Consider the following 27,885-nt stretch of genomic DNA (forward strand, 5'->3'; position numbering starts at 1 on the left):
AATGAACAGAGTTCTGGAAGCCCAGAACTCCCCTGGAATAAACGAACCCATTTCCCTGTTCGGGCTGAGTGCTAACACGAGCAGCTGAGGGAGTTTTTCAGGAGCTTGTGACACATTTCCTGCCCAAACATTTTTTTCCCAGACCCAAACTCTTTCAACACTTGACGAGGCTTTATGGTGAAAGGGGGATTCCAGTTCCTTTTAGAGAACAAGAACTTTCACCCAGACCTCCTCCCAGCACAGGGCCAGTCAATGGCAGCACAAATCATTTTTAGATGATTTTAGAACACGTGTACAAGGACAGCAGGTATCTGGGGCTGCCATCACTCAGAATTCTAACACAGGGATCAGTTTCAGCACCAGGATTTTTCTCTGTGAAGTTCTGTATCTTTGGAAGTGTTCCTGACCAAACAGGGAATCCAACAGGATCTCACACACTGTGGTTCCAACTCATCCCCCACCATAAACCAGCTGTAGTGGTTGGTGTGACCATCCAGTGACTTCAAACACAAACAGGCAGGTACTGTTGCTAGTAAAGACAGCAGAGGGGTTTTGTTTTGTCTGTTTAATGATATTTTAGAGTCACACAGTTTCCAAGAGGAGGTATTGGGACATATCAGTGGCTCAGACTGCTCACACAGCTGCGTGGGCACTCCTGGACAGCGCCTTCAGGTCCACGATGCACTTGGCAATGCTTTCCTTCTGCTGCAAGAGACAGGAAACAGCCTTCAGGAGACATTTCAACAAGAAAACAGACATTTAAGCACATTCTAGATAAACCTTTTCAGACCTGTAAGCTATAGAATAAAAGGGATGCAATTATAGTTCACGAAGTCAGAGATTCACATCCAATAAAGCACAGATTCCTGGAATCCCACAAGGTTTGGGTTGGAAGGGAGCAAAGCTCATCCAGTCCCACCCCAGGCCAAGGTTACCCATCACCTCGTGAGTCAGGATCCCTGAACAGCAAATGTTTGTGCAGGCTAAAACCTAAAGCAGGCAAAACCCAGCAAGCACCTGCTGAGGCGTGATGCTCTGAACAACGTTCCTCTCCACCCACTGGATCATGTGGTCCTGCTCCTTCTGCCGCTTCAGGGTCTGCATGGCCACCTGGTAGTCCAGCCTCTTCTTCACCTCGTTGTACACCATCAGCAGGCGCTCCCGGTAGTTGGCTTCCAGCAGCATGGCAACGTTGTTCTGCAAGGAGCAGCAGACAAGAGGCTGGGGCCTGGCAGCCAGCCCTGCAGTGGCAGGAGTGGCAGGGCCCAGCAGGGCAGGCTGCCCTGGCACTCAGCAGTGGTGATGTGCCCGCTCACCCGCTTGGCGTCGAACAGGTAACTGCGCCCCTCCGCCCGCCACTGCTCCTTCTTCTCCTCCTCGATGGCCGTCTGCAGGCTCTGCATGGCCTCGTTCTTCATGGCCAGAGCTGTGGCCACCTTCTCCTGGAAGGAAAAAAGACTCCACGCTTCAGGGTCAGGTGCGAGGAAAACAGGTGATCTGCAGTTCAGCCTCAAATGCTGCACTGAGCTGTGGGAAACGCCCATGCCAACTGTCCTGTGCCAGGGCTGAGGTGATGCCAGCAGAGGGGAACGAGGGCTCACAACCAGCCATGGAATCCCAGACTGGTTTGGGCTGGAAGGGAACTTCAATCCCATCCAATCCCACCCCTGCCACGGCAGGGACACCTCCCACTGTGCCAGGGCTGCCCACCCTGCCAGGGAACAATTCCTGCCCAATATCCCATCCAGCTCTGCCCTCTGGCAGTGCAAGCCATCTGTACTTTAACAGAACCATTCCTTACTGAGGACCACAAAGTCCAGCTGCAGTTTCCTCGTTACCTCGTTAAGTTTGTCAGCAAAGGCTGCGACATCAGGGCCAAACTTCTTGATGGCATAAACAATGACAGTCAGGATGCAGGCAGCTGCTGCTGTCTCGTGATTAATCACATAGATCTCCTTGGAAAGAAGGTAGAGCAGGAGGCCAGTGCCCAGCATGTAGGGCCCTAGAGGAGAAATGAAGCAGTGTTACTTGGATACAGCACTATGAGGCTCAATGAACTCCAGTACCTAAAAGGGAGCTCCTTTAAAGGCTCCCAAAGTCAGGAAGAAGTGTTCTGTTTTACAGGACAAAATGCAGAGCCACAATTCCACCTGGGAAAGGTGCCACAAGGAACCTCACTGCAAGTGGAAGCAGCTTGCACCTGACATGGGACTTGCTGCTTCTGTTCCTTCAGAAACATGCAGAATTTAAATTTTTTTAAGACCAACAGGCAACTAAATCGTTCTACAAAATCAAGCTCGTGGAATCCTTTCAATCATTAGCCAGGAGTCCTGCAGTGGCTTGTTCTTCACACGCTGCACATGCAAAATACTCATTTTCAGTAATATTTCACCTTTTCAGCAGCCAGAACTGGCAAACAGAACCATGTAAAAATAGCTTAAAATGGCAAACATCTGTATTAACCTGTGACTCCTGTTTTAGGGTAGAGAAACTGGAAAAACTCCTCAGGGATCAAACCATGACGAACTTCTCCTCCCTTCTCAGGCAGAGGTGGCACGGGAGCCAAACTCTGCTGAGTTGTGTGCAGCGGCCTTGTGGTGTGCAACACCCTGTGAACAAGGAGAAGACTGCAGTTATGATTCTTACTTAAAAACCAGACAGAAACAGTCCCCCAGAGCACCCCTAGGTGAGGCTGAAGCACATTTCCAGCTCAGTGAGTAGGTAACACGGAGGGCACAGGGTGCCCCTACGCTGGCAGAGTCCAAGCCGGGCTGGCCCCGCTCTGTGGCAGTGTCCGGGGCATGGCAGGCGGCGGAACGGGATGAGCTCCGAGTCCTTTGGGCCGCGATCCGAAGGTGGCACCGAGCGGCCACACCTCCTCCGGGAAGGGGTGGGACCAGATAACCTCCAGAGGCTCCTTCCCAGCGCTCCGCTCCGCAGCCCCAGTGAGAAACACGGCAGCCAAACCCCCCAGTAACGCTGTTCAAGCACAAACCCGCCCGCTGCCCGAGGGGCTGCCCCGGTACTCACCCCACGGCGACGGGCGGCGGCAGCGCCCTGAGCGCGGCGGGGGCTGGGGGGACAAGAGAGGGCAGAGAGCGTCAGGGCAGGGCTCGGCCGGCACCGGCACCGCCGCCCGCCGCCCCCGGGCTCACCGGCGCGCAGGACCAGGCGGGACAGCATGGTGGGGCCGGGAGGGGCGGCGGGGCCCTCAGGAGCAGCGGAGCTGTGAGTGAGGAGCGGCGGGGCCGTGCGGGGCCCTGAGGAGCGGCGTTGCCGAGCTCGCCCCGCCGGTGACCGCGGCTGCCGCCGGGCGCTGAGATGGCGGCGCGGCTCTCGCGAGAGCGCCCGCCCCGCGCCCGCCTCGGCTGCGCGCGCTCTCGCGAGAGCAGGCGGCGGCGCCGGAGGCACGTGGGGGCGCCGCCGGCCCCGCCGCCGCCGCCGCCGCCATGGAGGAGCCGCCGCCGCCGCCGCCGCCGCCGCCGCCTCAGGCGGCCCCGCCGCCCGCCCCGCCCGACAGCGCCGCGCCCGCCGCCTCGCTGGATGGGGACCTCGCGGCCGAGGCCGCCGCCGAGTGGAACATCCCGCCCAGCGCGCCCGCCTGCATGGAGCGGCACCTGGAGCGCGCGCACTACCGCGCAGGTAGCGGGGCCCGGCGGGCCCGGGGCGCTCCCTGAGGCTCCGTGATGCGCGCCCTGAGGCGCTCCCCGGGGCTCCCCGGCCCTGCCCGCCCGTCTCCCCGCGCCTCCCCTCGTGTCTCTCCCGCAGACGGGGCTCTGCTGCTGGGCGCCTCCGGGCTGAACGGGCGCTGCTGGACCGGCTCGCTGTGGGTGTTCGCCGAGCCCCGGCGCGCCCCCAGCGAGGGCTTCTGCACCGCCGGCGTGCAGACCGAGGCGGGGGTCGCCGACCTGTGCTGGCTGGCCGACCGGGGCATCCTGGTGGCCTCCGACTCCGGTAAGCCGTGGGGATGCTCGGGGTGCACCTGTCCCCTCTGCTGAGCGGGTGTGCCTGGCACTGAGCTGGGTATCCCTGGCACTGAGCTGGGTATCCCTGGCACTGAGCTGGGTGTGCCTGGCACTGAGCTGGGTATCCCTGGTACTGAGCTGGGTATCCCTGGTACTGAGCTGGGTGTCCCTGGCACTGAGATGGGTGTGCCTGGCACTGAGCTGGGTATCCCTGGCACTGAGCTGGGTGTCCCTGGCACTGAGCTGGGTGTCCCTGGTACTGAGCTGGGTATCCCTGGTACTGAGCTGGGTGTGCCTGGTACTGAGCTGGGTGTGCCTGGCACTGAGCTGGGTGTCCCTGGTACTGAGCTGGGTGTGCCTGGCACTGAGCTGGGTATCCCTGGCACTGAGCTGGGTGTCCCCCTGCCTCCCCCAGGTGCAGTGGAGCTGTGGGAGCTGGAGGAGAACGAGAGCCTCATCGTGAACAAGTTCTGTAAATATGAGCACGACGACATCGTGACCTCGGTGTCGGTGCTGGCCGGCAGCAGCCAGGCTGTCAGCGGGGGCAGGGATTTCTGGTGAGTGTGCCAGCCTGGCAGCCGTGTGCCCGGGCTGTGCTGGGCACTCACTGCTCGCTCTTGTCCGCAGCGTCAAGGTCTGGGACATCCTGGAGCAAACGGTGCTGCACTCCTACAGAGGTGAGTGCCAGCCCAGCCCTCTCTCTCCTTCTTATATCCCCTTGACATCCCTCTTTGACCTTTTCCCTGAGCCCTTGTCTGGCTCCCTCGAGCTCAGGGCTGGCACAAGCACTGTGGCCATGGTTGGAGTGGGCAGCTCATCACTGTGGTAGGAGGCAGTTAGCAGCAGCTGTCCCGTGTCTGGGCATAACTGTTAAACTGCTGTGCCTCTGGAGGGCCTCGGGAATATGTGGGAAAGTCGGATACCTTCTTTGAGGCTCTTTATCCTTTTGTGCTTTTGGTAGCTCACTCCGATGCAGTGACATGTGTGGCTTCCTGTCCTGGTAAGGACACTGTGTTCCTGTCCTGTGCTGAGGTAAAGCTCACTCTATTGTCTAAATCTACCCCATTTAAATGAGATTTAACTTTAGGCATTGACAGTTTAATGCACTTAGAAACCATCTCCTGTGCAACCTGCCTACCTGTGTTATTGCAGTGTTCCAGTCTGATAATTTATAATCAGTTTGCCGAGCTGATTCCTACAGGTTTGTATTGAATTTTGGGAGCTCCTAGGTCTGTCCTGGGGATGACTGAAGGCTGCACTTGGTGACAGCATCATTTTAACCCAGAGGAAAACACAGGGTCATTTTGCCTGTGAGTCAGCAGTGAATCTGAATTTATGCCACAAAGAAATGGTAAAATTCTTCTTGTTCCTTTTGGATTTATAGGACAACAGAACTTTACTCTGGGACACCAGATGCCCCAAACCAGCTACTCGAATTGGTATGTCCCTGTGTGGTCACTGCTTCTGCATGGGTGTGTTGGGAGAAATAAATTATTTTATGCCTGACTTCTAACTCCAAATCTAGTGATGTGCCTGTTAAAAGTTAAGGAGCTCTAACGCTGTCACAGAAGTACAATAAGCTTAAAACACTTGTCTTGCTGCAGTAGCAGTGCTCAGTGAGATAGATGAGGAATATCTTTGTGCTGCCTCCTTCCACGCTCACCCAGTTTCTTTCCTCACAGTTTGCAGTGCCTGTAATTACCTCCCTACCTCAGTCATGTGGCATCCACAGAAAAGTGACATCTTTGTCTTGGGTAAGAACCTGCACTCTCACCAGGCAAATGGAGGTGGCTGTCAGCACAGGACAGCTTTTCCTGTAACTCCGGTGCCCCTGTCTCCCAGGTGATGAAAGTGGAACAGTTGCACTGGTGGACACAAAGAATCCTGACTCTGCCCTCAGCGCTGCTGTGCACACCCGAGGCATCACAGGCTTTGCTTTCTCTGCACACAGGTACGGAGTGATTCTGGCACAGAGCGTGGCACTGCATCCCGTTAAAAGCCTTGGTTATTTTTGAGTAAAACCTACGAGAGTGCCAGTTTTGGTCTTCTCATCAAGGAGATTGTAGCAGAGAATAGAATAAACCAAGCAACGTCTCACATCTGACATGTGAATGTCCACAACAAGAGTTCTGCAGCTCCAGAATAACTGACCCACACACTGTGGGGATTTTTCTAATTACAGTCACTTCTTATTAAAAAAGGATCACTTGTTTTCTGACTCTAATTGAGTATTCCCCACTCAGTGTACTGGCACCCTGCCAAATGCTGGTGAAAACATTTTTGTAAGACTTTTGTGAGTTCATCCAGAACCTCAGTCTGGATCACTAGGAGTCCTGCTGTTCACAAGTATATCCCTAAAAATTCTTGTATTTGCATATTCTAACTGTGCTCTCATCTCACTCTAGCTCACCCTTACTGGCTTCCATCAGTGAAGACTGTTCAGTTGCTGTTCTTGACTCAGACCTCTCAGAGGTGTAAGTACAGACAGAATCCTGACTGCTGTTGTCTTCTTGAGTTCATTATTAATGCACAGGATGGTTTGGGGTGGAAGGGACCTTAAAGATCATTCATCCCACCCCCTGCCACAGGCAGGGTGCTCCAAGCCCCATCCAGCCTGGCCTTGGACACTTCCAGGGCTGGGGCAGCCACAGCTGCTCTGGGCAACCTGGAGGAGAAAATGTTCCTAAATAGAGGAGCATCATCCTGACAACCCCAACTTGCACTTGGGGTTTTTAGCAGTTAGGGACTGCACAAGCCCACATAGTCTCTAATGATGGCTAATGTTGGTGTTTTCCAGGTTCAGAAGTCATTCTCATCGGGACTTTGTAAAAGGCTTGTCCTGGTCTCCCTCAGATGATGCCTTGCTCACGACAGTTGGATGGGATCATCAGGTTTTACATCACACTGTCCCCCTACCAGCTGGTGAAGCTTCTGGAATCAACTGTGTAAAAGAATAGTTTTATAAACTCGTGGTCCAAGTTCCTTGCTGGCATCACTTTGATTCTGCTGAAGTCACAGGTGTGTGAGCTGGAGTGGGGTCTGTTGTCTGCCTCCAAGCTTGTGGCTAGGAAGGTTCCTGTAGTAATTTTAAATTAGGCATAAGTTAGTTACAAACCAAGCTTTATCTCCTCAGGAGTGGCTTCTCCTGTTTTACTCAGAAAAAAATTGACTTCAGGCACAGAGGAGACTTGGAGAGACAGGGAATTAGGTGTAATGAAAAAAGAAATAAAGTCCAAAAGACTTGATTCTTTCCTCAGTTCTCCAGACTACTTAGAAGCTTTTGTGGGAGGTTAGCAGCATGCCTCTTGTTGGGTAGATGTGAGGGCCTCACCCTTGAGGGACGTTCTTTGCTCTGTGAATCAGGTGGGATGAAAAGCCCTGCTGGGATTTGGGGGCTGGAAGGGTTCCAGGTTGTCCTTAAAGCAGCATTGGCTGGTGGGAGGGTTCAGCCTCAGCAGCAGTGAGGAGCACTGGTGAGCACTGGTGAGCACTGGTGTGCAATAGCAGCGTTTGGTGCCAGCTGTAGAGCGAGGATCCCAGCTGGAGCCCTGCAGTTAACACCTCTGGGATGGTGCTGGGATCCTGGCGTGCCAGGGGGCACTGGCAGCAGCAGGGAGCAGTGCTGGGCACCACGGTCCATCTCCTCTGTGCTGAAGGCAACTTACTTGAGGGTAAGACCTGTGAACAGAAGGTTTATGTGGGGGAAAACTGGACTAAGGACTTCAGTTGTCATTGCTTGCTCCTGTAGCAGACTCTGCTTAGTGATAACCCAGATCCCTGCACTTGTGACAAGTGACTTCTTGTGCTGGCTCTGAGGGGACAGCCCATTGCCCTGCAGACTGCACACAACCTGTAGAGAACATACATTTCTAACTCAGCTGTTTAGCTGGAGAAAGTCACTGCTCTGCATGCATTGCTGCTGCTCTAGGTATGGCTTGGTCTGGCCTAGTATTTCCTAGACAGAATTAAGCAAGTCCTGACGGATGAAACAAAAACACAGTTGAAATGAATGTTACCCCAGTTCTTTAGCATGATAGCAGCACCTAAATGTACACTGCTTCCAGTTTCTATCTCTACTTACACATAGGTTTAGCTGTGCAAAGCCCACAATTAATTTTTCGGCAGACTAAGCTTTCCCAGGCTCTGTACTTTTCTCATACTCTTTGTAAACCTCACTTGCTGCTTTTTAAATTCCTGTGTCATACAGGTGTTCACAGCAACTTCTGTTCTAGAGCAGTGTATGACAAGAAACGGTAAATTATGATAAAAACTGGCACATTTCCTCAGAAATACCCCTGAACCACCAAGTCCCCTGCTGGGGACCCGTGATGCTGTACTTGAACAGGTCTTGGGCTGGTTCTGAAAAAGTTGTCTTGGAAGATGGTTTTCATTTGTAACTGGGTTTGAGTTCCACTGGGCCACTTCTGTAGCACTGAAGAGCCAGCTGAGATCATCCACACAGTTCAAGTTGTGCTTTCAGTCCCTGATATTAAAACTGTTCTTAAATAAATGTTCACCGTATTCCTGTTCAATGCCAGGGTACTACAGTTCTTCAGCACTGGTGCAAGGCAGGCTCTGGCTCCTGCTTTTCAGGAAGTTTTTCTTTCCAGAACTCTGAACTTGGGGTTCTATTGTGCCGAGCTAAAAACAAAAGTTCAAATGTCAGACATTAAACCACATTAGGTTCCTCATATTGCCACACCTGAGGAAAACACAGCAGTCCCTGGCAAAAGACTCGTGGGTGCTGAAGCCTGTAGGGAGAGCAGGTCATTGGTGCTATATTAACTCTTTTACAATTAAAGACCAAACAAGTATCGGTACTTCAGCCTCTGGTAGGTGTTTGTGGTGCCACAGGATGGCAGCAGCTGCCCTTGGCAAGGGCAGGGCAGCACAGCCGCAGCTCTGCACGCTGCCTGAAGGAGGTGTCCAGCACTTCTGGGTGTCCAGCACTTGCACTTGGGGTTTTTCACTCGTAAGCACGGAGGAGCAGCAGCTCAGGAGTCACTCCTGGGGTGCACTCGGCTCAGGGTTGTTGTGGCAGTGTTGGCACGGCTGCAGTGCAGTCAGGGGCAGAACAGCAGCAATCCCAACCAGCCCTTGCTGCCTCTGAGCTGCCCCCAGGACTGGAGGGGATCAATGCCGTGGGGTTGTGCCTTGCAGCTGTCCCTGCACCACGCAGCGTCCAGGTCTGGGGACACTCGGCTACATCCAGAGTGGCTCCAGCGACAGCTTCCAGGCACACACTGCCCCTTTCCCTCCTCACAGAGCCTGCTTCTGTAGCCAGAGCTGGAGGAGATGATGCAAATCAGTTCAATTGTGAGTGCAGAGGAGCAGCCACGCTGCAGCCAAGCCTTTGGTGTTGCTGCTTGCATTGCTCACAGCGTATTTGCAGTTTTGGGCACAGCGTTCGAGTTGGGACCTGTTCGAGAGTTTCGTCCCTGATGAGCAGCTCCAGCCCAAGGACTATTTATAGAGGCAGCTCCTCTGCCAGCCTGTCCAACCAGCTGGGTGTGAGTGACAGAGCTGTGACAGGGCTCCTAAAAACACTGAAATGGCCACAGGCTTTGGATCAACCATCCAGAGAAACTGGACCAAGCCCTGGGTAAGCTGAAATTCAAACCCTTGCTGAGCTATGTTTCCCCATCCTTTCAGGGACGTGCAAACTTCCCACTCCTCCAGCAGACAGACCATGTAAGCAACACTAAAGAAAGTCAGACCACACATGTAATAAAACATCCAGAAATGTTTAATGCAAGAAGGTTGGTGTTCAGTGGCACTCATAAATAAGAGACTTTGTTCAATACTTTACACCTAAAGCTCTGTTACACTCCCCAAGCAGGAACTTGTGAGAAGAGGCAGCTGCAGGGGATAATTTCAGTTGTATCACGACTTAAATTACCACCCTGCATCAGAGAGGGTGAAGTGAGAATAATCCCACACTCAGGCTTCGGGATTGCTCTCAGCACTGGGCGGAGGCAGGTGCTTTGCCCATTAATACCCCCTGGTTTTGTTTCTTACCCTGTTGCTAAATTTCTGTAGTGAAAGAGCTGGGAGGAGCAGGAGCAGGAATGGGAGGACAGTTTACCCAGTACCTGACACAGTTACCTGCCCCAGGAGGAGGGGCTCGTCCCCATCCCTGCAGTCCTCACTCCTCAGAGATCTAACTCTGTCTCCAAGTGCTCTGGCTGCCAACAGCTCTGACAGTGGCTCCTTTGTCACAATGGCCCCAGAATCAATGCTGGGCTGTTCCTGAAATACCAGAATTTGCTGAATGCATTCAAAAGAAGCAGGGATAGTCCAAAGAGTTTGAAGAACAGAAGAGCCCCACTGCTGAAAACCTGCATGCTAACCAGTCCTACAACTGGGAGCAGTCCAACCTGATTTAGTGACAGCTCAGTCCCCTGTGCAGTCCCTGAATGGTGTTCTTGAATGAAGAGTGGCTATTTTATAAAGCTCACTTATATAAACACACTTCTAATACTAAATTAAAATAGCTATGTCTGCTAGCAATGAGACACTCTATGTGCCTAAGACCGTATTTCACCTACACATGAATCCTGTGTCTGGGTGAAGTAGTAAATGTGACATTTAAAGCAGGTACCAACACTGGAGTGTCACATTTTTCTCTAAAAAGAACAAAAACTTGGGTAGATTGCAATTTGGAAGAATTCTTGAGGTGGAACATTGCACACATACCCCCCTGCCCTCCCCACTTCTGGGCAAAGTCAGTATCAAAAGCTGAAATTGTCCACCCAGCCATAAAATTGTTTTTGAGAGCTCATTTGCAAATATAGCTTATTATTTAAAGAAAAAAAAAAGTATTAGGAAGAAAAAACCATGAACTTGCAACATTATCAAAGAAACTTCTTTGTTTGCCTTCAAGTTAAACTGATAAAACTTCATCCAATACCAAAACATGATCCTGAAGCTCCTCAAGGAGGATCTTGGATTTACTTCTACAGATGAATAAGAGTGCTCAAGATGCTCCTTGCATGGAGAAAATTCCATGTTTTAGAGCAGGTGGTATTCCAATGACACCTGGCACACTTCAATGTCCTTACAGTTACTCCATAGTCACTTTTCTCCATAAATATTTTTTTTAAACCAACACCCAGATATTAAAAGCCTATTATTTCAATACTGGCTGGGGTGAGCAATGGAAATCTTCTAAGTCACTGTGACTTGCTGGCATAAAAATGCCCTTTGAATTAGCTATTGGACTGATTATTGTATTTGCATTTTAATTTTATTCACAGCAAAGTGAAGTTCAGAATACTTTAAAGCTGCTGCGATATCTGAAAGAGCTGTTAAATTATTAGGTAAAGCTGGAAATAACACAAAACACAGAATGTCAATGATATGACTCGAATATCAAGATAACTTTTGAGAATTCCACTGTGAAAGAAAATTTATCCCTGATTTTGAGCTGAATTGTAGAGCAAGATCTGCTTGCAGGCCACATCCAGGTGTGTGCCAGGCAGGGTAAGCTGGAGTGGAACCAGTGGTACTTGTAGCATTGAAAATAGAAAGTGCTTTCCATAAAAACAGACTCATGTCTCAAAGTGCTTTTAGTTTATCAGCGATAAGAAACAATTCTCTACAAGTTTTTACAGTTATCTTACAGTGATTTTCAGCAGGTTTACCTAGGCGGAAGAGTCTCTGTTTCTAGTTTCAGCAAGTTGGCTATTCACAACTCGGTCCGCTGTGTGAGCTGCTCACTCTGGAAGCTGAAGCCCCCCTGAAGGCTGCTCCCAGCTCCCAGCCCCGCACGGCACCAGCGGGGAGCAGGGGCTGGTCTGCACCAGCAGCACCCCGAAAAGCACCCAGGGAGGGAGCGGGAGCCAGCTCCCTCGGGGGTGTCCCTGCAGACACCCCGCATGCCACAGATAAATAGTCCCACTGAAATTCAGCTTCTCGCTCCCCAGACCAGGCACGTGGAAGCCAAGCCTCAGTGGAACAGTCAGCAAGGACACTTTGGGGGTCACACGGGTGTGAAGTGGCAATAGAGCCCTCAGGGAAGGCGAGTCGCTGGCACCCGCCAGCCCATGGAAAAGGATTGCCCTGTGTCCTACATCTCCAAACTGTGTTTCAGCCTTCCAGCCAGGCCTCACAGCCTCCTTCCTCGAGGAATAATTACCAACAGAAACATTTACAGTGACCAAAAGGCACAGCAAAGCAAGGCCCCTGCTCCCGAAGCTGCTCCTGGATGAGGGGCAGAGCCCGGCTCGGCAGGACAGGCACTGACTGCTCAGAGCTGCGTTTAAGGCAGAAGTGATTTGCTCCAAACTCTTGACAGACAGCAAGGGTCAGGATCTAGGCATCCTAAACTCTCCTTCTATCCCACTGGCCTCACATTCTTATTTTAATCCCTGACATTTATCTACACACTGCTTTGCTTCCATTCTGCACATCTCTCAGTTGGTTTCTCCCTGCTCCCAAACATGCTGGAGTTAAACCAATTAAAAAGCAAATCGAAATCAATCTTTCCAGTGGTGATGCTCTTTAGAGAGAGTTGAGGATGCTCTTTGGCTTTTCTAGACAGCCTATCAGGCTGCAATTGTGAAAATAACCCAGGAGGAACAATGGGAAAGAGGGAAACCACGTTTGCTCACGTAACGAGGCAGCAGCCCGCCCTCCGCAGTAACAACTCTCCGTGGCAGTCTTTTGAGAAAAGTCCAGGCTCAGGCGCGTTCCCCACCTTCTCCGTCAGCAGCGTGGAGCGAGTGCATTTTCAGGCTGGCTTGGGGCCGTCCCTGGTGCCCGTGGAGAGGGAAAGGACCAAGCCAGGCACCTCCTCGCCCCTTGGCAGCCGCGGGCCGCCCAAAGCCCGGCCTACCGGTGGCTCTGGTAGGCGTAGGAGATGGGCTGGCGCGCGCCCGGCCTGACCGTGAAGGTGTTGGAGGGTCCCCCGTAGTGCGAGGTGCCGTGGGCAGGCCTGCGGGGAGAACGGAGGGGCGGTCAGCCAGCGCCGGCCCGGAACACCGGCACTTGTCAGCACCCGGTGAGGGATGTCACTGCTCCCGTGAGGGATGTCACCGCTGCGGTGAGGGATTTCCCTGCTCCGGTGAGGGATGTCACCGCTGCGGTGAGGGATTTCCCTGCTCTGGTGAGGGATGTCACCGCTCCCGTGAGGGGTTTCCCTGCTCGGGTGAGGGGTTTCCCCGCTCCCGTGAGGGATGTCACCGCTGCGGTGAGGGATGTCACCGCTGCGGTGAGGGATGTCCCTACTCCAGTGAGGGATGTCACCGCTGTGGTGAGGGATTTCCCTGCTCTGGTGAGGGATTTCCCTGCTCCGGTGAGGGATATCACCGCTCCGGTGAGGGATATCACCGCTCCGGTGAGGGATTTCCCTGCTCTGGTGAGGGATTTCACCGCTGCGGTGAGGGATTTCCCTGCTCGGGTGAGGGATGTCACCGCTCCGGTGAGGGATGTCACCGCTCCGGTGAGGGATTTCCCTGCTCCAGTGAGGGATGTCACCGATGCGGTGAGGGATTTCCCTGCTCTGGTGAGGGATTTCACCACTCCGGTGGGGGATGTCACCGCTGCGGTGAGGGGTTTCCCTGCTCCCCAGGGAGGTGGGGAGGGATGTGGGCACTGGGGTCACAGCTGGCACCAGGGAGGAGCCGTGAACGATCGCTGCCCTCGAGCAGCAGCCGGGAGCGAGCCCGAGCCAAGGGGCAGCGCCTTCCCTGGCACTCCCAGTTCCAGGGACACCGAGGACAGGGAGGGGTGGGCTCGGGGGGCACGTACCTGCTGGCTGTCAGCACGCTGGCGGGCGAGAAGTCCCCGTTCTGCCCCTTGAACTTGGCCTCGGCGCCGCCGTACGCCGTGGGTTTCCCAGCCGCGTCCGTGGACGCCCGGCGGCCCTGGGCGCTCGGGGGGCCGTTCCTGTGGGGAGGGCCCAGGCGGCGAGCCCCCTCCCCGGGCGTGGAGCTGAACCCCCCGGGGCCGTAGGAGGAGAGGGTGGAGGAGAGGGTGCCCGAGGCCCGGGGGGCTGCGGCTGCCCGGGGGTAGGAGCTGTCGGGCTCCGACATGTACAGGCGCTTCTTGATCAGCGGGCGCGGGTTGGGGCCGTGGCTGGGGAAACCGGTGGAGCTGCTGTAAGCCGGGTACTGGGGTGTGGAGTCGCCGTTCCTCCAGCTCTTCTCCGAGGGCAGCGGAGCTGCTGCCTCCCGGTTGCCCCCGTAGCTGCGGCTGTAGCCAGCCCACCTGTAATAGCGCGGCTCTCCCGAGCCCCGGCTGCTGTCAGGGACGCTGGGGCACTTGCGGCTCTCCTCCCGACTGGGGAGGGGACCCTCGTCCGCCTCGTTGCTGAATTCGGGGGGTGGGGGGATGATGCCGAAGTCCAGCGGCGCGTCCCCGTTCTCCTCCTCGCTGGGCGCTCCGTGGCGGGCCGGGCCGGGCCGGCTCGGCTGCCCCGAGTCCAGCAGGCCCCGGAGCAGGCTGGAGGCCGCGGCTCGCCGGGGCCCGGGGGGCTGCGCCTGGCCCGCCGCCCGCGCGTCCCGGCCCTGCTCCGAGGAGCTGGAGAAGGACGGGGCTTTGCTCCCGCCGGAGCCCGCTGCTCCGGCCGCCGACGGCCGAGGCACCACGGTGAAGGAGAAGGGCTTGGACTCGTGGCGGAAGAAGCTGGGGGAGACGGTGTCCGACGAGGCACTGCCGAGCCTCGGGGCTGGCTTCGCCCTGAGCGCGGCCGCCCCGTCCCCACCTGGGCGGCCGCGCTGGGCACGCTGCCGGGCCGCCAGCAGCAGGGCCATGGGCGAGCCGCGCTCCACGCGCTCCCCCGTCACCGGGTGGATCAGCACCTCCTCCTGCCCCGCTGCCGAGGTGTCCGGGGGGCTCCTGCCCGAGCTCCCGGGGCAGGGCGGCTCAGCTGAGCCCGGGGCACAGGGCGGCTCGGCCGAGCTGGCCCCTGCCCGGTGCACTTTGTACTGGAAGACGGCCGAGCTGGGCTGTGGTGCCGGGCTCTGTGCAGGGGACACAGGGGCCGAGGAGGGGCTGAGAGCTGAGGGCTCCTCTGCCGGTCCCTGGGGTGGCTCTGGGGGACTCACGCTGCTGTTGAGGGACCCAGGAGCAGGGCTCACGTCCTCTGTGACCTTGGCAGCAGCAGGAGCAGGATGCTCCTCGTGATGTGTCTCATCCTTCTCCACAGCAGTCGCCGGGGCTGGGAGTGGGCTGGGCACTGGTTTTGGCACCACTGGGTCACTCGTGCCAGGAGAGCTCTTCCTCAGGTCAGGGGGGCTCTTCCTCACCTGTGGGGTGCTGATGCCATTCTCCACACCCTGTTTCTGGCTGCTGAGCCCTGGGGCAGGTTTCCCCTCTTTCTTCAGGGACAGCACAGCCTCCAGCTCGTTCCTGATTGTCATCACACTGCGGGGCTGTGTGTCAGGGCTGCTCTCCGGGGCAGTGACTGCAGCGCTGGGAGAGCCCGCAGTGGTGCTGGGGGGGCTGCTGGGCGCCTCTTTCTTCTCACTCTCCCCTCCCTTGGATAAGCCCGTGTCCTTCCTGGCGGGCTGGGGCTCGCTGAGCCCCGGCTCACGGCTGCCAGCGTGGCTGGGACCGCTGTCCACGGGCCGGGGAGCCCCCCGCCTCTCCGGCGGCCTCTCCTCCCGGCGCGGGGAGCGCAGCAGGGCCGAGAGCTCGTCCCGCAGCTTGTTCAGGTTGTTGGCATCCTTCCAGTCATCCTCGCAGGTCGGATAGTCCGGAGGAGGCAGATCCAGGTCGTTCGCAGTGAGAGGTTCCGATTTCGGAGGGGAGTCTCTCCCGGCTGTTTTCAGCTGAGGAATCTTCTCCCCGTCGGCGCCCGGCAGAGGGGACCGGCGCCCGGTGGGAGTCACCGCTTGGCCGAGCCCCGGGCCCGGCTTGGGGCTCAGTGGAGGGGGCACAGGCGGCTTCCCAGCGCCCTGTCTGAGCCCAGAACCCCTCTGCTCGCCTTCTCCCGGCCGCGTCTTGCCCGCGGCTCGGATGGTGAAGCAGGGTGGCAGGGCCGGCCGGGCGTGAGGCTGCCTGGGCACGGGCTCCCGCTGGCCACGCTGGCCCTCCTGCACCGGGATGGACGAGGAGCGCGCCGGGGCCGGCGGCGGCACCTTGAAGGACCTGGGGAAGGTGAGGTGCGGCTCGGGCTTGGGCTGCAGGCTCTCCTTGGGGCTGGGGGCTGCGGGCGCCCCGGCCTCGGCGGGGCACAGCGGCCCCTCGGCCTCCGCCTGCCGCGTGTTCAGCACCGTCTCGGACTTCCACTTGGACAGGCCGGGGCCGAGGGGGTCGCGGGCGCCCGGCGGGGCTGGCGGGATGAAGTCTGGAGGAGCCGGAGTGCTGGGGGAGGGCAGGGCAGAGGCGGGAGGCGGCGGGGCTGCCGTGGCAGGAGGCGGTGGCACCATCTCGGGGGGCAGTGGTGGTGGCACCATCTCGGGGGGCAGTGGTGGTGGCACCATCTCAGGGAGCAGTGGCGGCGGCGGTGGCAGCATTTCGGGGGGTGGAGGGACCGGCGAGGCCAGAGGGGGTGACACGGGCGCCGGAGGGGGTGGCGGGGGTACCGATGGTGGTGGGGGGATGTCTTCGTCCAGCTCATCCCCATCGAGGGCCTGCGGGCGCAGGTCCCCCGCCGAGCTGTACATCCGGTAGTTGCCATTGAGCTGGGAGCCAGAGCCTGCAAGAGCAGCGAGAGCACAGCCCTGTGAGACCTCTCCATCAGTGCTGAGCCAGCCTGGCTTGTCTAAAACTTCCTGAACTGTAACAGCCACTCTGCCTCACCCCTTAGGAATTAATTAATTTTCAATGACTTCAAAAAATAATTAATAACAGACTCTATTTCAGCATGAAAATAGATGAGCAGACTGTCTGCTCTGGAGCTGGGTACACACACGCTTCCTGCCCTGAGGGCTCGGTGAGCGCTTGGTGCTGGCCAGGACTGCACAGAGAACATCCCTTACCAAGAGCTGCCTTTTCCACAAAGTCTTCTGGCACCGACGGCGTTGGCACAGCCACCCCATGGGATTCTTGGGCGTTCTGCAGGAGTTGAGAAAACAGAGCTGTCAGTCTTACAGCCAGGATCAGAGCGAAGGGCTGACAAGCAGCTGGTAATTTGTCCACACAAGCCCTGATGGGATTCAGGGCAGTGTCGGTGATAGGAGGTCCCTGTGGAAGCTGTGGCTGGCAGGTTTGAGGGGATGAGTGAAGTGATCAGGGCAGCACAGGCCATGGACACAATTCCCAGTGGTCAGGTGTGAGGGCTGGAGAGGAATTCAGGTATGTCACACCGCCCTGGGGCTGCCCAGCCACCCTGGAGAGGAATTCAGATATTTCACACCTCCCTGAGGCTGCTCCCAGTGCCCTGAGCAGCTCCCCTGGCATCGGTGGGTGCCCTGGTGGGAATTTCTCTGCAGCAAGCACTGCCAGTCACGCACACACAGAGCTCCAGCCTCTGGGGAAACTGGCACCAGCACATCTGAGCACCCTGGGGAAACTGCTCCTTGGGTGGTTTGTATTTTGCTGGCAATTGCTCCCTCCGCGTTCATGCTGAGAACTCAGCAGTGCCTTCGGCTGGCGCAGGACCGGCAATTTGGCAGCCTACACACCTGGGGGATGCCCAGGGAGGGCACTGCGGGTGATGGCAGCCGCCGGTGAGACACGGGCAGGCCGACCCCCTCACCTGCAGCAGCAGCCTCGCCTGCCCCTGGCTCACGGCGGCTCTGAGGGGCTGCGGTGGCTCCGGGCAGTGTCACAGGGATGCAGAGCTCCGAGGGAGCGTCCAGCGAGGGACACGACACGGGCAGTGCTGGGGACAACAGTCCCGTTCCCAGGCTGCACATCCACCCCGCTGCATTCCTGCTGACAGCCCTCGACAAAGGAAATGCTATCCTGCCATCAGCCTGCGCCTCTCCCCGGCCATTTCCTGCACACAAAAGCCTGGATAATGATTGAGCTCCTGCCCTTTGCCTTTCTCTGCCCTTATCACCATTTTTACATCAGATTGCCACGGGATTCCAAAGTCTCCTGGCTCAAAGGTCAGTTGGATTTGTCCATCAGCCCCATCCAGGCTCAGACACATCCCAGCTACATTGCCCTGGCTGGGAGCTCAGCAGCTGCTGGGGCAGAGCTGATTCAACAGCAGCACCTGGGCTCCTGTGGAAGAGCCCTGGGATGCCCCAGCTTTGGCCAAAATAATAGGAAAATGCACATATTTCACTTGGTACATGCATTACCCTGCAGATGACCAAAGATCCCCTATAACCACGAGGGAATGAGGCAGTTACAGGTGACCCAGGAGTGAGGGAATTCGTACCCCTGGCATTGCACAAAGGACCAGACAACTCCGTGCTGATGGAGAAGCCAAGGGCTGCAAAGGCATGAGGGCAGATCCTGAGCCTCACCTGAGAGCCAGAGGGAAGACAAAGAGAGGCACTTGAAGAGCTGATAGTTAAATTGTCCAGAGCAATGAGCTACCAAAATCACACAGAACAAACCGCGGCAGTTCCCATTTGCCATGGAAATCCATGGCTGCAGGTTTGCCCCAGGGCAGCTGCTGGTTTGCAGGCAAACAGAGATGTCTGAGCTCTGCAGCACATGCATCACCTCTTTGGAGGAGTGCAAAGGGACTGGCAGTCAGAAGAGAGCAGTGCAAAGCTGCAGGACACAGCTGCACTTCATAAAGGAGCAGGAATTTTGGACGTGTCATTTCAAACCGGGCAAGCCTGTTCGTCACCAAAACCTTCTGTGGCAGTTACTAATGCTCAGCATCTCTTAAAAACCACCCATCCCCACGTCATGAGCTGGCTTCTAAGATGGAAAGCATCCCCAGCATGCTGCCAGTCTGCAGAGATGGTTGGGCAGATTGTTGCCGGTGTTTGCTCGGGTGTGGCCAGCCCAGAAAACCTCCAGCTGATTCCGGGCAGGCTCTGGGTGCTGTGCCAGGAACCTGCATTTCCAGTTTGTGGTACCTGAATCAGATTTGTGCCCGCTGAGGATCCTGAGGGGGGAAGCTTTCACTGTAACCACCAGGAATCACTTTTCATCCCTGGAACAGACTCAGCCGTCCCCAGGGAAGGCAGCCTGCCTGTCCCCAGTTCCCCGGGCTCTCAGCAGCCCACCCATTCAATGGCCAAGGTTTGAGGCTGCCTGTTACAAAGCCACCCCAAAACACAACTACTGAGCACCCTGGGGTCTCAGAGAGGCCAGGAACGTCTCTGGGAATGAAGAGCTGCCCCCAGACTCCTTGTTTCTGAGCTGGGGCAGGGCGGTGGTTTGCTGAAGGAATGGATTCCCCGGGGTGCTGCAGTGCTGGGGAGTGGGGGGACATGGGGGGACACCTCTCCGCAGCCCCGCTGGGACAGCCCTGGCTGCTCCCAGCCCAGGCTGCTCCCCAGCCCAGGCTGCTCGAGTGGGAAGGGCTGCCAGGTGCAGAGGCACAGGGGCCGTGGGGCAGGGCGTGAGCATCCTCCTGACTCACCCGGAGCTGCTCGCTGGGTGGGGAAAGGGTTAAGGCAGGAGCTGCAGAACAGCCCCGCGCAGGTGTGTACCTGGGGCAGGTATGTACGTGGCAGCAGAAGAGTCTGTGCCAGATCAAATCATGGTCAAACCTCACCAAGAGCGTGCAGACATCCAACATGCACTGGGCCTTCAAAACGCTGCCTTTTCCTACCAATTCCTCAGTTAAAGCTGGTAGTGCAGAGAAGCCCAGGTTTGTGAGGGACCCCCCGGAGGGAAGAAGAGCCCCAGGGCCAGCTGTGCCTCCATGGGCAGCAGCAGCACCAGGGTTTGGGTGACAGCCCTGAGGATTTGTCCCGGGGGCATTCCTGCTGTTAACCCCTCCACCACTCACATCCCATTAGCAGAGATCTCCCTGTCTTGACCAAAGGATTTAGGATTTTACTGTCTTCTCTGACCTGCGGGTATCACTGCCTTTAGGTCCTGACACCTCCAGATCCTCTCTGAGCACCCTGCCCTAGCGCCAGGGGTGGAACAAGATGAGTTTAAGGTTCCCTCCAGCCCATACCCTGGATTCTGTGAGTGCTGTGCCCCTTTGAGCTCTTTAGGGGATAAAACCTCTGGGAAGTGCTGCATGGGGTTCCTCACAGCCAGCCATGAGCAAGCCTGGCTTCTGGAGGTACAGCCACCCCAGGCCCTCTGCTCTGGCTGTTCTGCTGCTGCTGCAGCTCTGGTGGCTCTGCAGGGAATGGTTTTTCATACAGAAATTGAAAAGAATCATCCTGGCACAGCCACAGCATCACCTCATTTCTCTGCTGCAGCAGGACTGGGTTCAGCACTGCTGCTCCAGCAACACAACTGATCCTGGGGCAGATCCTGGCAGCACCGGGAGATAAACTGCACTGCAAGCCCCATCTGTCATCTCCGTGCTCAGCAATTACTTTTTAATTGAAAATGCAAATCTGACGGTGCTCACACCTCTCCCCCAGTCCTGGGCTGTGTCAGACCAGCCTGAACTCAGATCACCTCCCAGTCCCTGGTACAGAGGGGCTCTGCTGTCCAGTTCTGCCCTCCCTCGGGCAGGGGCTGCTCCGGGCACAGCTCCAGCCCCGACTGGGCACTCACCAGGGGCAGGAAGGTCAGCAGCGGCCGGACCCTGGGACGGGGCTTGAGCGTGGCAGTGCCGGAGTCTGTCACCGTCCCGAAGCGATTGTCACCGTAATAGACCTCGATCACATCACCTGAGGGGAGAGGGGACAGCAGACCGTGAGCAGCACCGAGCCTGGGCACCGGTGCAAACAGCACGGGCACCCTGGCAGCTCAGAGAGCTGGGCAGAACCTGCTGCAGCAGCTCCCGGCACTGGGCAAAGCCCATCAGCCCCAGAGGAAAACCTGGCTGGCCTGGAGCTGAGTGGAAGACAGGAGAGGAAGGTCCCCTGTGTGCAGGACAGGCACTCACAGCCCTGTCACACAGCTGCAGAGACAGAGAGCCTTCCCTGAGCTCTGCAGGACGAACTGAAGCAGCTCAGGAGGAGCAGGGGGCAATCCTGGCTGAGCACAGAGAGCCTTCCCTGAGCTCTGTGGGATGAAGGGAGGCAGCTCAGGAGGAGCAGGGGGCAATCCTGCCTGAGCACAGAGAGCCTTCCCTGAGCTCTGCAGGACGAACTGAAGCAGCTCAGGAGGAGCAGGGGGCAATCCTGGCTGAGCACACAGAGCCTTCCCTGAGCTCTGCAGGACGAACTGAAGCAGCTCAGGAGGAGCAGGGGGCAATCCTGGCTGCTCTGAGCAGCTGGAGTTGAGGAGCAGGCAGCAGCAGAGCTGAGCAGCACAGGGACAGCTCCTGCCCTTCCTGTTCAGTGAGCACGCTGTGGGCACAGCACTGGCATCCAAGGCAGAGGAATTCCAGGTGCATCCAAGGCAGAGGCAATTCAGGTGCTTCACAAGTCGCACACTCCAGCCTGCTTTGGTGGCTTCCCACAGGATGCTGCCGTGCACAGGGGACACAGCAGGGCAGGAAGTCCCAGGGCCCTGCTGTGACAAGCAGGAGGAGCCGTCAGGAATTCCTGGTTCCCAGCCTTGTGCTTTCACCTTGAACCACACCTCTTGGGCCGGTTTATTTCTGACAGTGAATAAAGCTCATAAAATTAATTTAATTACGTTCTTTGTGTCTGATTAGCAGCATGAATTAACAAGCAGAAATACTGAAGCACGTAAACCCCACCTTGGCTGGAAGGAGATACACAAATAACTCGTAGCCAAGGAGACCGACATGAAAGAAAATCAGAGGGCTTGAGGAAGGAGGGGGAAGCAACAACATGGCTGTGATGGAAGGGGAAGCTGCAGGAGTGCTCCCAACAGCAGACTCTGATAGTGAGGGAGCGGGGAGAAGAAGAAGGATGGGCAGAAATCAGAAGGAAGCTCCAAGGGAAACTTTACACCAGCTCTAGAGAAAAAGGAGGAGGGCAAATGCCTCTGTGTGCATCCCCCAGAAGGAAATCACTTGCATGAACACCTGGAATGGAGAAACCACAGCAGGGGCTGGGCATGAGGCAGCACAGCCTCTGCTGAGGGACTGGAGGCAGATGAATTCCACACAGCCTTCAAACACACCACAGGGCCCAGAAGCACCTCAGCCTCTCCCTTCTCTCACTCACCACCTCCAGGAGTATCTGCCTTGCTATCACTGCCCTTCCAAGCAGCCACAGCTTCCCCTCCCTCACACCAAACTTCTCCCACTACAAGTGATTCTTTTCCCAAAGGACATTTTCTCCAGCTTTCAAATCGCCAATCAGCTGTGCTTCAGCCAGCCTGCTCCTACCAAGACTTTAGCACTTCCCTGCCTGGGAGGGGCCCAAAAGCACTCAGGAGGAGCTGCTGGAGTCCCAGAGAGGATAGAGGTGCCAGTAAAGTGCCTGGAAGTGTTCAAGGCCAGGCTGGATGGGGCTTGGAGCAGCCTGACCCAAGCCTGGGCTTGGGAGGTGTCCCTGCCCATGACAGGGAGTGGAATGAGATGAGTTTTAAGGTCCCTTTCCACCCAAACCACTCTGTGATTCTGTGATGATTAATTTTGTGAGTAAAGAGCAGGAATTAAGGCCAAGGCAACAGGAGAGCTTGGACTCAGACAGCCTGAGCAGCGACAGAGTAGTTCTGAGACTTGAAACGATGAGTTTCCTATTTAACAAGTCACTAGGTAAACCCAATGAGAAACTGGATTAAAGATCACAAGGACTTTGATCCTAGATTACTAAGCATCGCTACCCTGAATGCTTTAATTAAAGGAAAATGAAGTGCTTGTAGTTGTGTTTTCTCTGCTAGATAAACAGGACTTGCCTGCTGGGAGCTCATCAGCAGCAGGACCTGAGCTCTGCCAGCCTCCTTTCCTGGAAGGAGGCAGCAGGAAATGCACCCTTGGAAGCTCTGGGAAGCAGCTGCCTCCAAGCACTGGCCTTGCTTCGGCCACTTGCTGCCACTCAGCCTGTCCCGGAGACATTCGTGTTTGCTCGCCATGGGAAATTAAAGAAACAATTTGCCACGCATGTAATGGAACTTCTTCCTCCCCGGGGGTTGCATCACCTGGAGGAGGTGCAGCAGGTTTGAGCCGGGGTATCCACAGCTCCCAGGAGGAGGAGGAGGAGGAATCAGTCACTATATTCAGGAATCTCTGAGTCAGGGACATGCAAACCTACACCCATTGCACATTGCCCAACTTGTGTTTACTTTGTATGAGAAACCAAGGTGGGGATCGGCAGGAGCAGGGGACTCCTCCAGGCACGGAGCCCTGCAGGAAATGTCCCAGAAACAGGGCCAGGGCTGGGGCTGCCCCGGCAGGACGAGCTGTGTGTGGGCTGGGGACAGCACAGCTGGAGCTGGGGCTGCTGCACCCTTGGGCTGATGTCCCTCGGGCTGCTGGCCCCTTCTGGGTGATGTCCCTTGGCTGATGTCCCTCGGGCTGCTGGCCCCCCTTGGGCTGATGTCCCTCGGGCTGCTGGCCCCTTCTGGGTGATGTCCCTTGGCTGATGTCCCTCGGGCTGCTGGCCCCCCTTGGGCTGATGTCCCTCGGGCTGCTGGCCCCCCTCACCCCGCTGCCACCATGTCCCACTGTCCCCCTGCCCCTGCACCCCCACCAAGCCAAATTCGGCAGAAACGCCCGGAGGATGCTGAGGAGCGATTCCCCAGGTGCTCCTTGGGCTCAGCTTTCGGGATTCCCGGCTCTCCCCCTGCAGTCTGCCCCACACCTGAGCAGAAAGCTTTCGCACTGCAGGAACACAGCCACGGCAATCAGGCTCCTAACAAGCAGACACAGCAACTTCTTTTCTTTTTTCTAATCCAAACCACATCAGAGAGAAGCTTGAACCCTCCTCAGATTTACGACAGTTAGAAATCAGCAATTTTCCTTCTAGGTTGCAGAGTTGCATGAAACTCCCCGTCACATTTTCATTTTATCTTGGTTTCAGCAGCTTGGCCTTTGGGGTGTAACCACCTCGCAGTTGCTTTCACAGACAATACTTCACCCTGCACAGCTCAGCAGGCAGCACTTCCATTTTTTTTTTAATCTTGGAAGAGTTTGTTGGGCTCTTACAGCCACCAAACTTCATCCACAAGCTGCTATCTTCTATCTACCTGGCTCCATTACTATTAATTTGGCTCCCTCCTACATGGGCCTGCAGGGCACCGTATTGCAATTAAAACCACAGAGAAACACAAATAAATCCCGAAGAATATGCAACCCTCAGCTCCCTCCTCGCTCACAGCCCTGCGAGAAACAGGTTTATGAGTAAATAACTCCAACCTGGGAAGGCGCAGCTCAAACATGGCGTGGGAAAGCGCGACGGGAAGCAATAAAACCAATTTTCATCCTCTCTGAGCCGAGTTTAACTCGGCGGGAGCGCAGCGCCCGGCCCGGGGCACGGCTCGGGGACGGCGCTGCCGCGTCCCGGGGCACCGAGCGCTCCCCGCGGGCAGCACGGAGCCCCCCGACCCTTGCTGCCCCCGGCCCGGCCCCGAGCCCCGCGCCGCCGGGGACACTGACCGGTGCCGCCCGCGCTGTCCGAGGTCACCTCCTGCGTGAAGATCCAGGGCGGGTTGGTGGCGAAGAGCGAGGCGGCGCCGGGGCCGGAGTGGCGCTTGCCGAAGAGGCGGCTGAAGGTGCCCTGCACCGAGTGCGCCTGGTGCTTCTTCATCCTGGCCGAGCCGGGCGCTGCCGCCGCGCTCCGGGCCGGGCATCCCCGGCGGCGGCGGGGCCGGGGCCGAGCGGCTCCGGAGGGCGGGGATGCCCCACCCCCGGCCCGCCCTCCGCCAGGTGCCGCCGCTCCGGGACCGGCGCGGCCGCGGCGAGCCCGGCCCCGGGAGCCACGGGAGCCGCGGGAGCCGCGGTGGCGAGCGGAGAACCCGGCTCCGGGAGCCGCCGTGGCCAGCGGAGAGCCCGGCCCGGAGAGCCGCGGTGGCGAGCGGAGAACCCGGCCCCGGGAGCCGCGGTGGCGAGCGGCTGCCGGTCCCGGGAGCCACGGGAGCCCCGGGAGCCGCGGTGGCGAGTGGAGAACCCGGCCCCGGGAGCCGCGGTGGCGAGCGGAGAACCCGGCCCCGGGAGCCGCGGTGGCGAGCGGCGAGCCCGGCTCCGGGAGCCGCGGTGGAGAGCGGAGAACCCGGCCCCGGGAGCCGCGGTGGCGAGCGGCTGCCGGTCCCGGGGCGGCTGCCGGCCCCGCACAGCCCCGAGCCCGCCAGGGCAGCGCCGCCCGGGCGCTCCGAGCTCCGCTGAGCCCGCTCCGCTGCCCAGCCCTGTGCCCGGCAGCCTTCCCTACCCTCGACACCCGCGCCCACCGGGCTCTGCCCTTCCAACCCTCCCGTGCTCTCCGTCCCTTCAGCTCCCGCCGGGCCAGAAACGCGCGGGGAGCCCGGGCGGCTCCGAGGCTCGCTGCTTCGGATGCAAAACCCGCAAAGCACTGGGACTTACCCCAAAACATCCCCAGGTTCAGGTACAAAAGCAAATTTCCAGCACTGGTAACGATTTTTGTGCCATGCAAATAAAAATTGAGAGTTCTAGCACCGGTAATGATTTTTTGTGCCATGCAAGTAAAAATTGAGAGTTAATGAGTAACATTGGATACTAATAAATGCAGGGAATTCTGGAGAACTTTAAACCCAAAATAGTTGTCAAAATATTAACTCTGAAACACAGCTTCCAACTTCAGGTTAAGATCTTTCACCTCTTTCTATCTCCACCAAGTTTTCAGAGTCAAAACAATATAGATTCATTTTTTTCAGTGACAAATATAACTTTAATTACTTTGAAATTATGCTTTTCTTGTGAAAAGCATTTCCTTTTTTGCTTTAAAGAACAAATTAAAGCAACACATTAAATTCCCCATGAAGAATGAAAAATGAGCACTGTTATGATAGTCCAAAAGAGAAGTCTAATCGTGGCACAGGTATGAGGCAGCACTTAAATAAAGTGAATCATGAATGGGAAATGGGGACGGAAAAGGAGAATGGAAGTGTAGAATTCAATCTGTGGCTGTGCTAGCAGAGCTGTAATACTTTAAAGGATTTTCCAGGGGGTTTAACCCGGAGCAGCCCGAGGGGCGGCTCTGTGCCCTGCTCCAGGCCTGCAATTAATGACTGTCCTGACAGTTATCTTAAGTGCTGCTTGTGAGACAGAAACGGCGCTGCAGACAGACAGACAGACTGACAGACAGACAGACTGACAGCCACTGACAGCAAGAAGTCAGCTAAGTCTTTGATATCTCAACATGTTTTATAATAAATTTTATTTCTCTTTAGGAAAAAAAAAAATAAAAAGGGAACATAGCTGCAGTGGCCAAGCCAATAAAATCCAGTGGAGTGAGAGCACAAAGGTGTCCCACAAAGTCTCGTTAGAGCAAGGAGGCTTCAAAGGGGCTGGTCATGGCAGCAGGGGGGACTCGGGGAGCTCCGGGGCCCCGGGGCTGGGGGTGCCACAGCCCGGCCCTGCCACCCCCCAGCAACACTCCCACCTCGGCCTGGGTGCCAGGAAAACACCACGGAGGCATCTCGAGGTGCATTTATCATCCCAGGCAGCACAAGCTGCTGGAGCGTTCTGCCAGGGCTCCTGTGCTCACTCCCATCTGCTTGCTCCTGATGAAAGGTGTTTGTTCTTTACCTCCCCGCAGAAGGGCAGGAGCAGCTCAGGGGCAGCTCGAGCAGCAGCCTGGCTGTGCTGCTGCCTTCTGAGAAGTGCAAACCCCACAGACACAGGGCAGCTGCCAAGCTGAGTGCCCGGGCTGTGTTTTCCAGGAAGGACAGCGGTCACTCCTGCGTGATTGAGGCCACACTGCCAAAGGGACTGGTGGGCTGGGCTGGGCACAAAGCTCAGGAGGGCACTTGGAAGATCTCCAGCAGATTTTATGGCATAGAAAGAGCCATGTGAGCACTGCTGTGATGTAACACAGCACAGTGTGAGGCTGCCTTTGATCCCAATACAGGTAAACATCCCAGAACAATCTGCTTCCACATCAGGGTGAGGAGCTGCACCCTCAGGTGTGGAGGTTCCTGCTGCACTCGCAGGTGTGACAGGGATTGTGCAGCGAGGGCAGCGAGGGCCAGAGCTGAGGAGGAAGGGACGTGAGGAGAAACTTCAGGTGTGCCTGCAGAACAGCAAACAGCTCTTGGGGACAGAGGAGCAGCTCGTGCCACTGTGGCCAGGGGGTCAGGGTCAGGGTTAGGGGTTAGATTTTGGGTTAGTGTTGCAGAGCCTGGCCCTGCCCAAGGTGCTCCCAGGGCTGTAGATCCTGTCCCCATGGCTGAGCCCCTGCACTCCTCTGCAGCCCTGTGACATCCAGACCCAGGTGACACCCCGTGGTGTCCTGGCCTGGCATTCTGAGGTCACAGTGCCAGCCCTGACTAGCAGCCCTGCCCAGGGGCAGTGCTGGCTCCTGCCTCTGCTCCAGGCAGTCCCACCTGCAGGGCCTCCATCCTGAGACAAGCTCAGGTGGGTGTCCCAGGCTCACAGCTGGCAGCAGGGTCACTGTCCCACCACGGCCCCTTCTGTGGGCTGCAGGTCCCTGCCCAGGGTGACAAGGTCGCAGTGATGGCAGGGAGATGCTTCATCCCATCCCTGCTGTGCAAATCCCATCAGTGCTGTGCCCCGTGGGGCCAAGAGCTCAGGGCAAAGCACACCTGGTGGCCTGGGATGGCTCTGGGATGGTTGTGGGATGGCTCTGGGATGGCTCAGGGTGGGCAGCCCTGGCAGCCAGGCTCTGGCAGCTGCCCAGGGAACTCCTCCCTCCCCAGGGAGCACCTCTGAAACCTTCCTGCTTCCCTGATGACTGAGCCAGCTTTCCCTGGGCTTTGATGGACACCAGGCAGTTTGGGAGGGATTAGGGATGTCTCTACGTAGGAACGGGTGCAATAGGATTAGTGGGGCTCTTCATTCAGGCACGAGCGCTGGCAGGGCCAGAAATAGCAGCAGGACCTTAAGCTGGTGCTTGCCCTCCACGAGGCAGGGCTCACGCAAGCAGGTGCATTC

The 27,885-nt window shown here is 57.0% G+C and overlaps 3 protein-coding genes across 6 annotated transcripts; 1 reads left to right on the top strand and 2 right to left on the bottom strand.

The window, feature by feature from the left end:
- Window positions 1-550: 550 nt before the first annotated feature.
- Window positions 551-3,338, bottom strand: ATP5PB (ATP synthase peripheral stalk-membrane subunit b). 2 transcript variants are annotated; one of them, XR_014950130.1, is made up of 7 exons: window positions 3,156-3,338; window positions 3,031-3,073; window positions 2,464-2,609; window positions 1,839-2,002; window positions 1,283-1,442; window positions 1,018-1,228; window positions 551-705 (listed from the first exon to the last, which is right to left on the bottom strand). XR_014950130.1 is itself a non-coding variant. In XM_021539486.4 (7 exons), exons 1-7 carry the CDS (start codon window positions 3,181-3,183, stop codon window positions 634-636), a joined length of 759 nt encoding a protein of 252 aa, XP_021395161.1. In that variant the 5' UTR covers window positions 3,184-3,338; the 3' UTR covers window positions 551-633. The 2 variants fall into 2 exon arrangements, 1 of the variants encoding a protein (XP_021395161.1); XM_021539486.4 differs by having other exon boundaries at window positions 1,018-1,197; window positions 1,317-1,442.
- A 102-nt stretch (window positions 3,339-3,440) lies between these two features.
- Window positions 3,441-6,947, top strand: WDR77 (WD repeat domain 77). The gene is made up of 10 exons (XM_021539492.3): window positions 3,441-3,642; window positions 3,769-3,954; window positions 4,381-4,522; window positions 4,593-4,642; window positions 4,927-4,997; window positions 5,350-5,404; window positions 5,648-5,719; window positions 5,808-5,916; window positions 6,371-6,439; window positions 6,763-6,947. The coding sequence occupies exons 1-10, from the start codon at window positions 3,450-3,452 to the stop codon at window positions 6,920-6,922; spliced, it is 1,107 nt and encodes a 368-aa protein (XP_021395167.2). The 5' UTR covers window positions 3,441-3,449; the 3' UTR covers window positions 6,923-6,947.
- A 2,746-nt stretch (window positions 6,948-9,693) lies between these two features.
- On the bottom strand, window positions 9,694-26,532 carry C26H6orf132 (chromosome 26 C6orf132 homolog). Of its 3 annotated transcripts, none has more exons than XM_085561069.1 (5): window positions 25,336-26,532; window positions 20,511-20,626; window positions 16,892-16,967; window positions 13,716-16,608; window positions 9,694-12,900 (listed from the first exon to the last, which is right to left on the bottom strand). In XM_085561069.1, exons 1-5 carry the CDS (start codon window positions 25,448-25,450, stop codon window positions 12,798-12,800), a joined length of 3,303 nt encoding a protein of 1,100 aa, XP_085417195.1. In that variant the 5' UTR covers window positions 25,451-26,532; the 3' UTR covers window positions 9,694-12,797. The 3 variants fall into 3 exon arrangements, with proteins under 3 accessions (XP_085417195.1, XP_085417194.1, XP_021395150.3); XM_085561068.1 differs by lacking the exon at window positions 25,336-26,532 and adding an exon at window positions 24,443-24,644; XM_021539475.3 differs by lacking the exon at window positions 25,336-26,532 and adding an exon at window positions 24,415-24,635.
- Between the last annotated feature and the right edge of the window lie 1,353 nt (window positions 26,533-27,885).

This window comes from Lonchura striata, chromosome 26, assembly GCF_050655825.1.
Source record: "Lonchura striata isolate lonStrDom1 chromosome 26, ASM5065582v1, whole genome shotgun sequence".
In the NCBI taxonomy this organism is placed as follows: Eukaryota; Metazoa; Chordata; class Aves; order Passeriformes; family Estrildidae; genus Lonchura; species Lonchura striata.

Coding starts and splice junctions, on each gene's coding strand:
- WDR77 (XM_021539492.3), top strand. CDS start 3,450: ATGGAGGAGCCGCCGCCGCCGCCGCCGCCGCCGCCGCCTCAGGCGGCC. Junction 3,643..3,768: donor GCGCGCGCACTACCGCGCAG/GTAGCGGGGCCC, acceptor TCTCTCCCGCAG/ACGGGGCTCTGCTGCTGGGC. Junction 6,440..6,762: donor GACTCAGACCTCTCAGAGGT/GTAAGTACAGAC, acceptor GGTGTTTTCCAG/GTTCAGAAGTCATTCTCATC.
- ATP5PB (XM_021539486.4), bottom strand. CDS start 3,183: ATGCTGTCCCGCCTGGTCCTGCGCGCCG. Junction 2,610..3,030: donor CCGCCGCCCGTCGCCGTGGG/GTGAGTACCGGG, acceptor CCTTGTTCACAG/GGTGTTGCACACCACAAGGC. Junction 1,443..1,838: donor TTGCTGACAAACTTAACGAG/GTAACGAGGAAA, acceptor TTTTCCTTCCAG/GAGAAGGTGGCCACAGCTCT.
- C26H6orf132 (XM_085561068.1), bottom strand. CDS start 24,608: ATGCCCGGCCCGGAGCGCGGCGGCAGCGCCCGGCTCGGCCAGGATGAA. Junction 16,609..16,891: donor TGTGGAAAAGGCAGCTCTTG/GTAAGGGATGTT, acceptor CTGCTCTTGCAG/GCTCTGGCTCCCAGCTCAAT. Junction 12,901..13,715: donor AGCGTGCTGACAGCCAGCAG/GTACGTGCCCCC, acceptor TTCTCCCCGCAG/GCCTGCCCACGGCACCTCGC.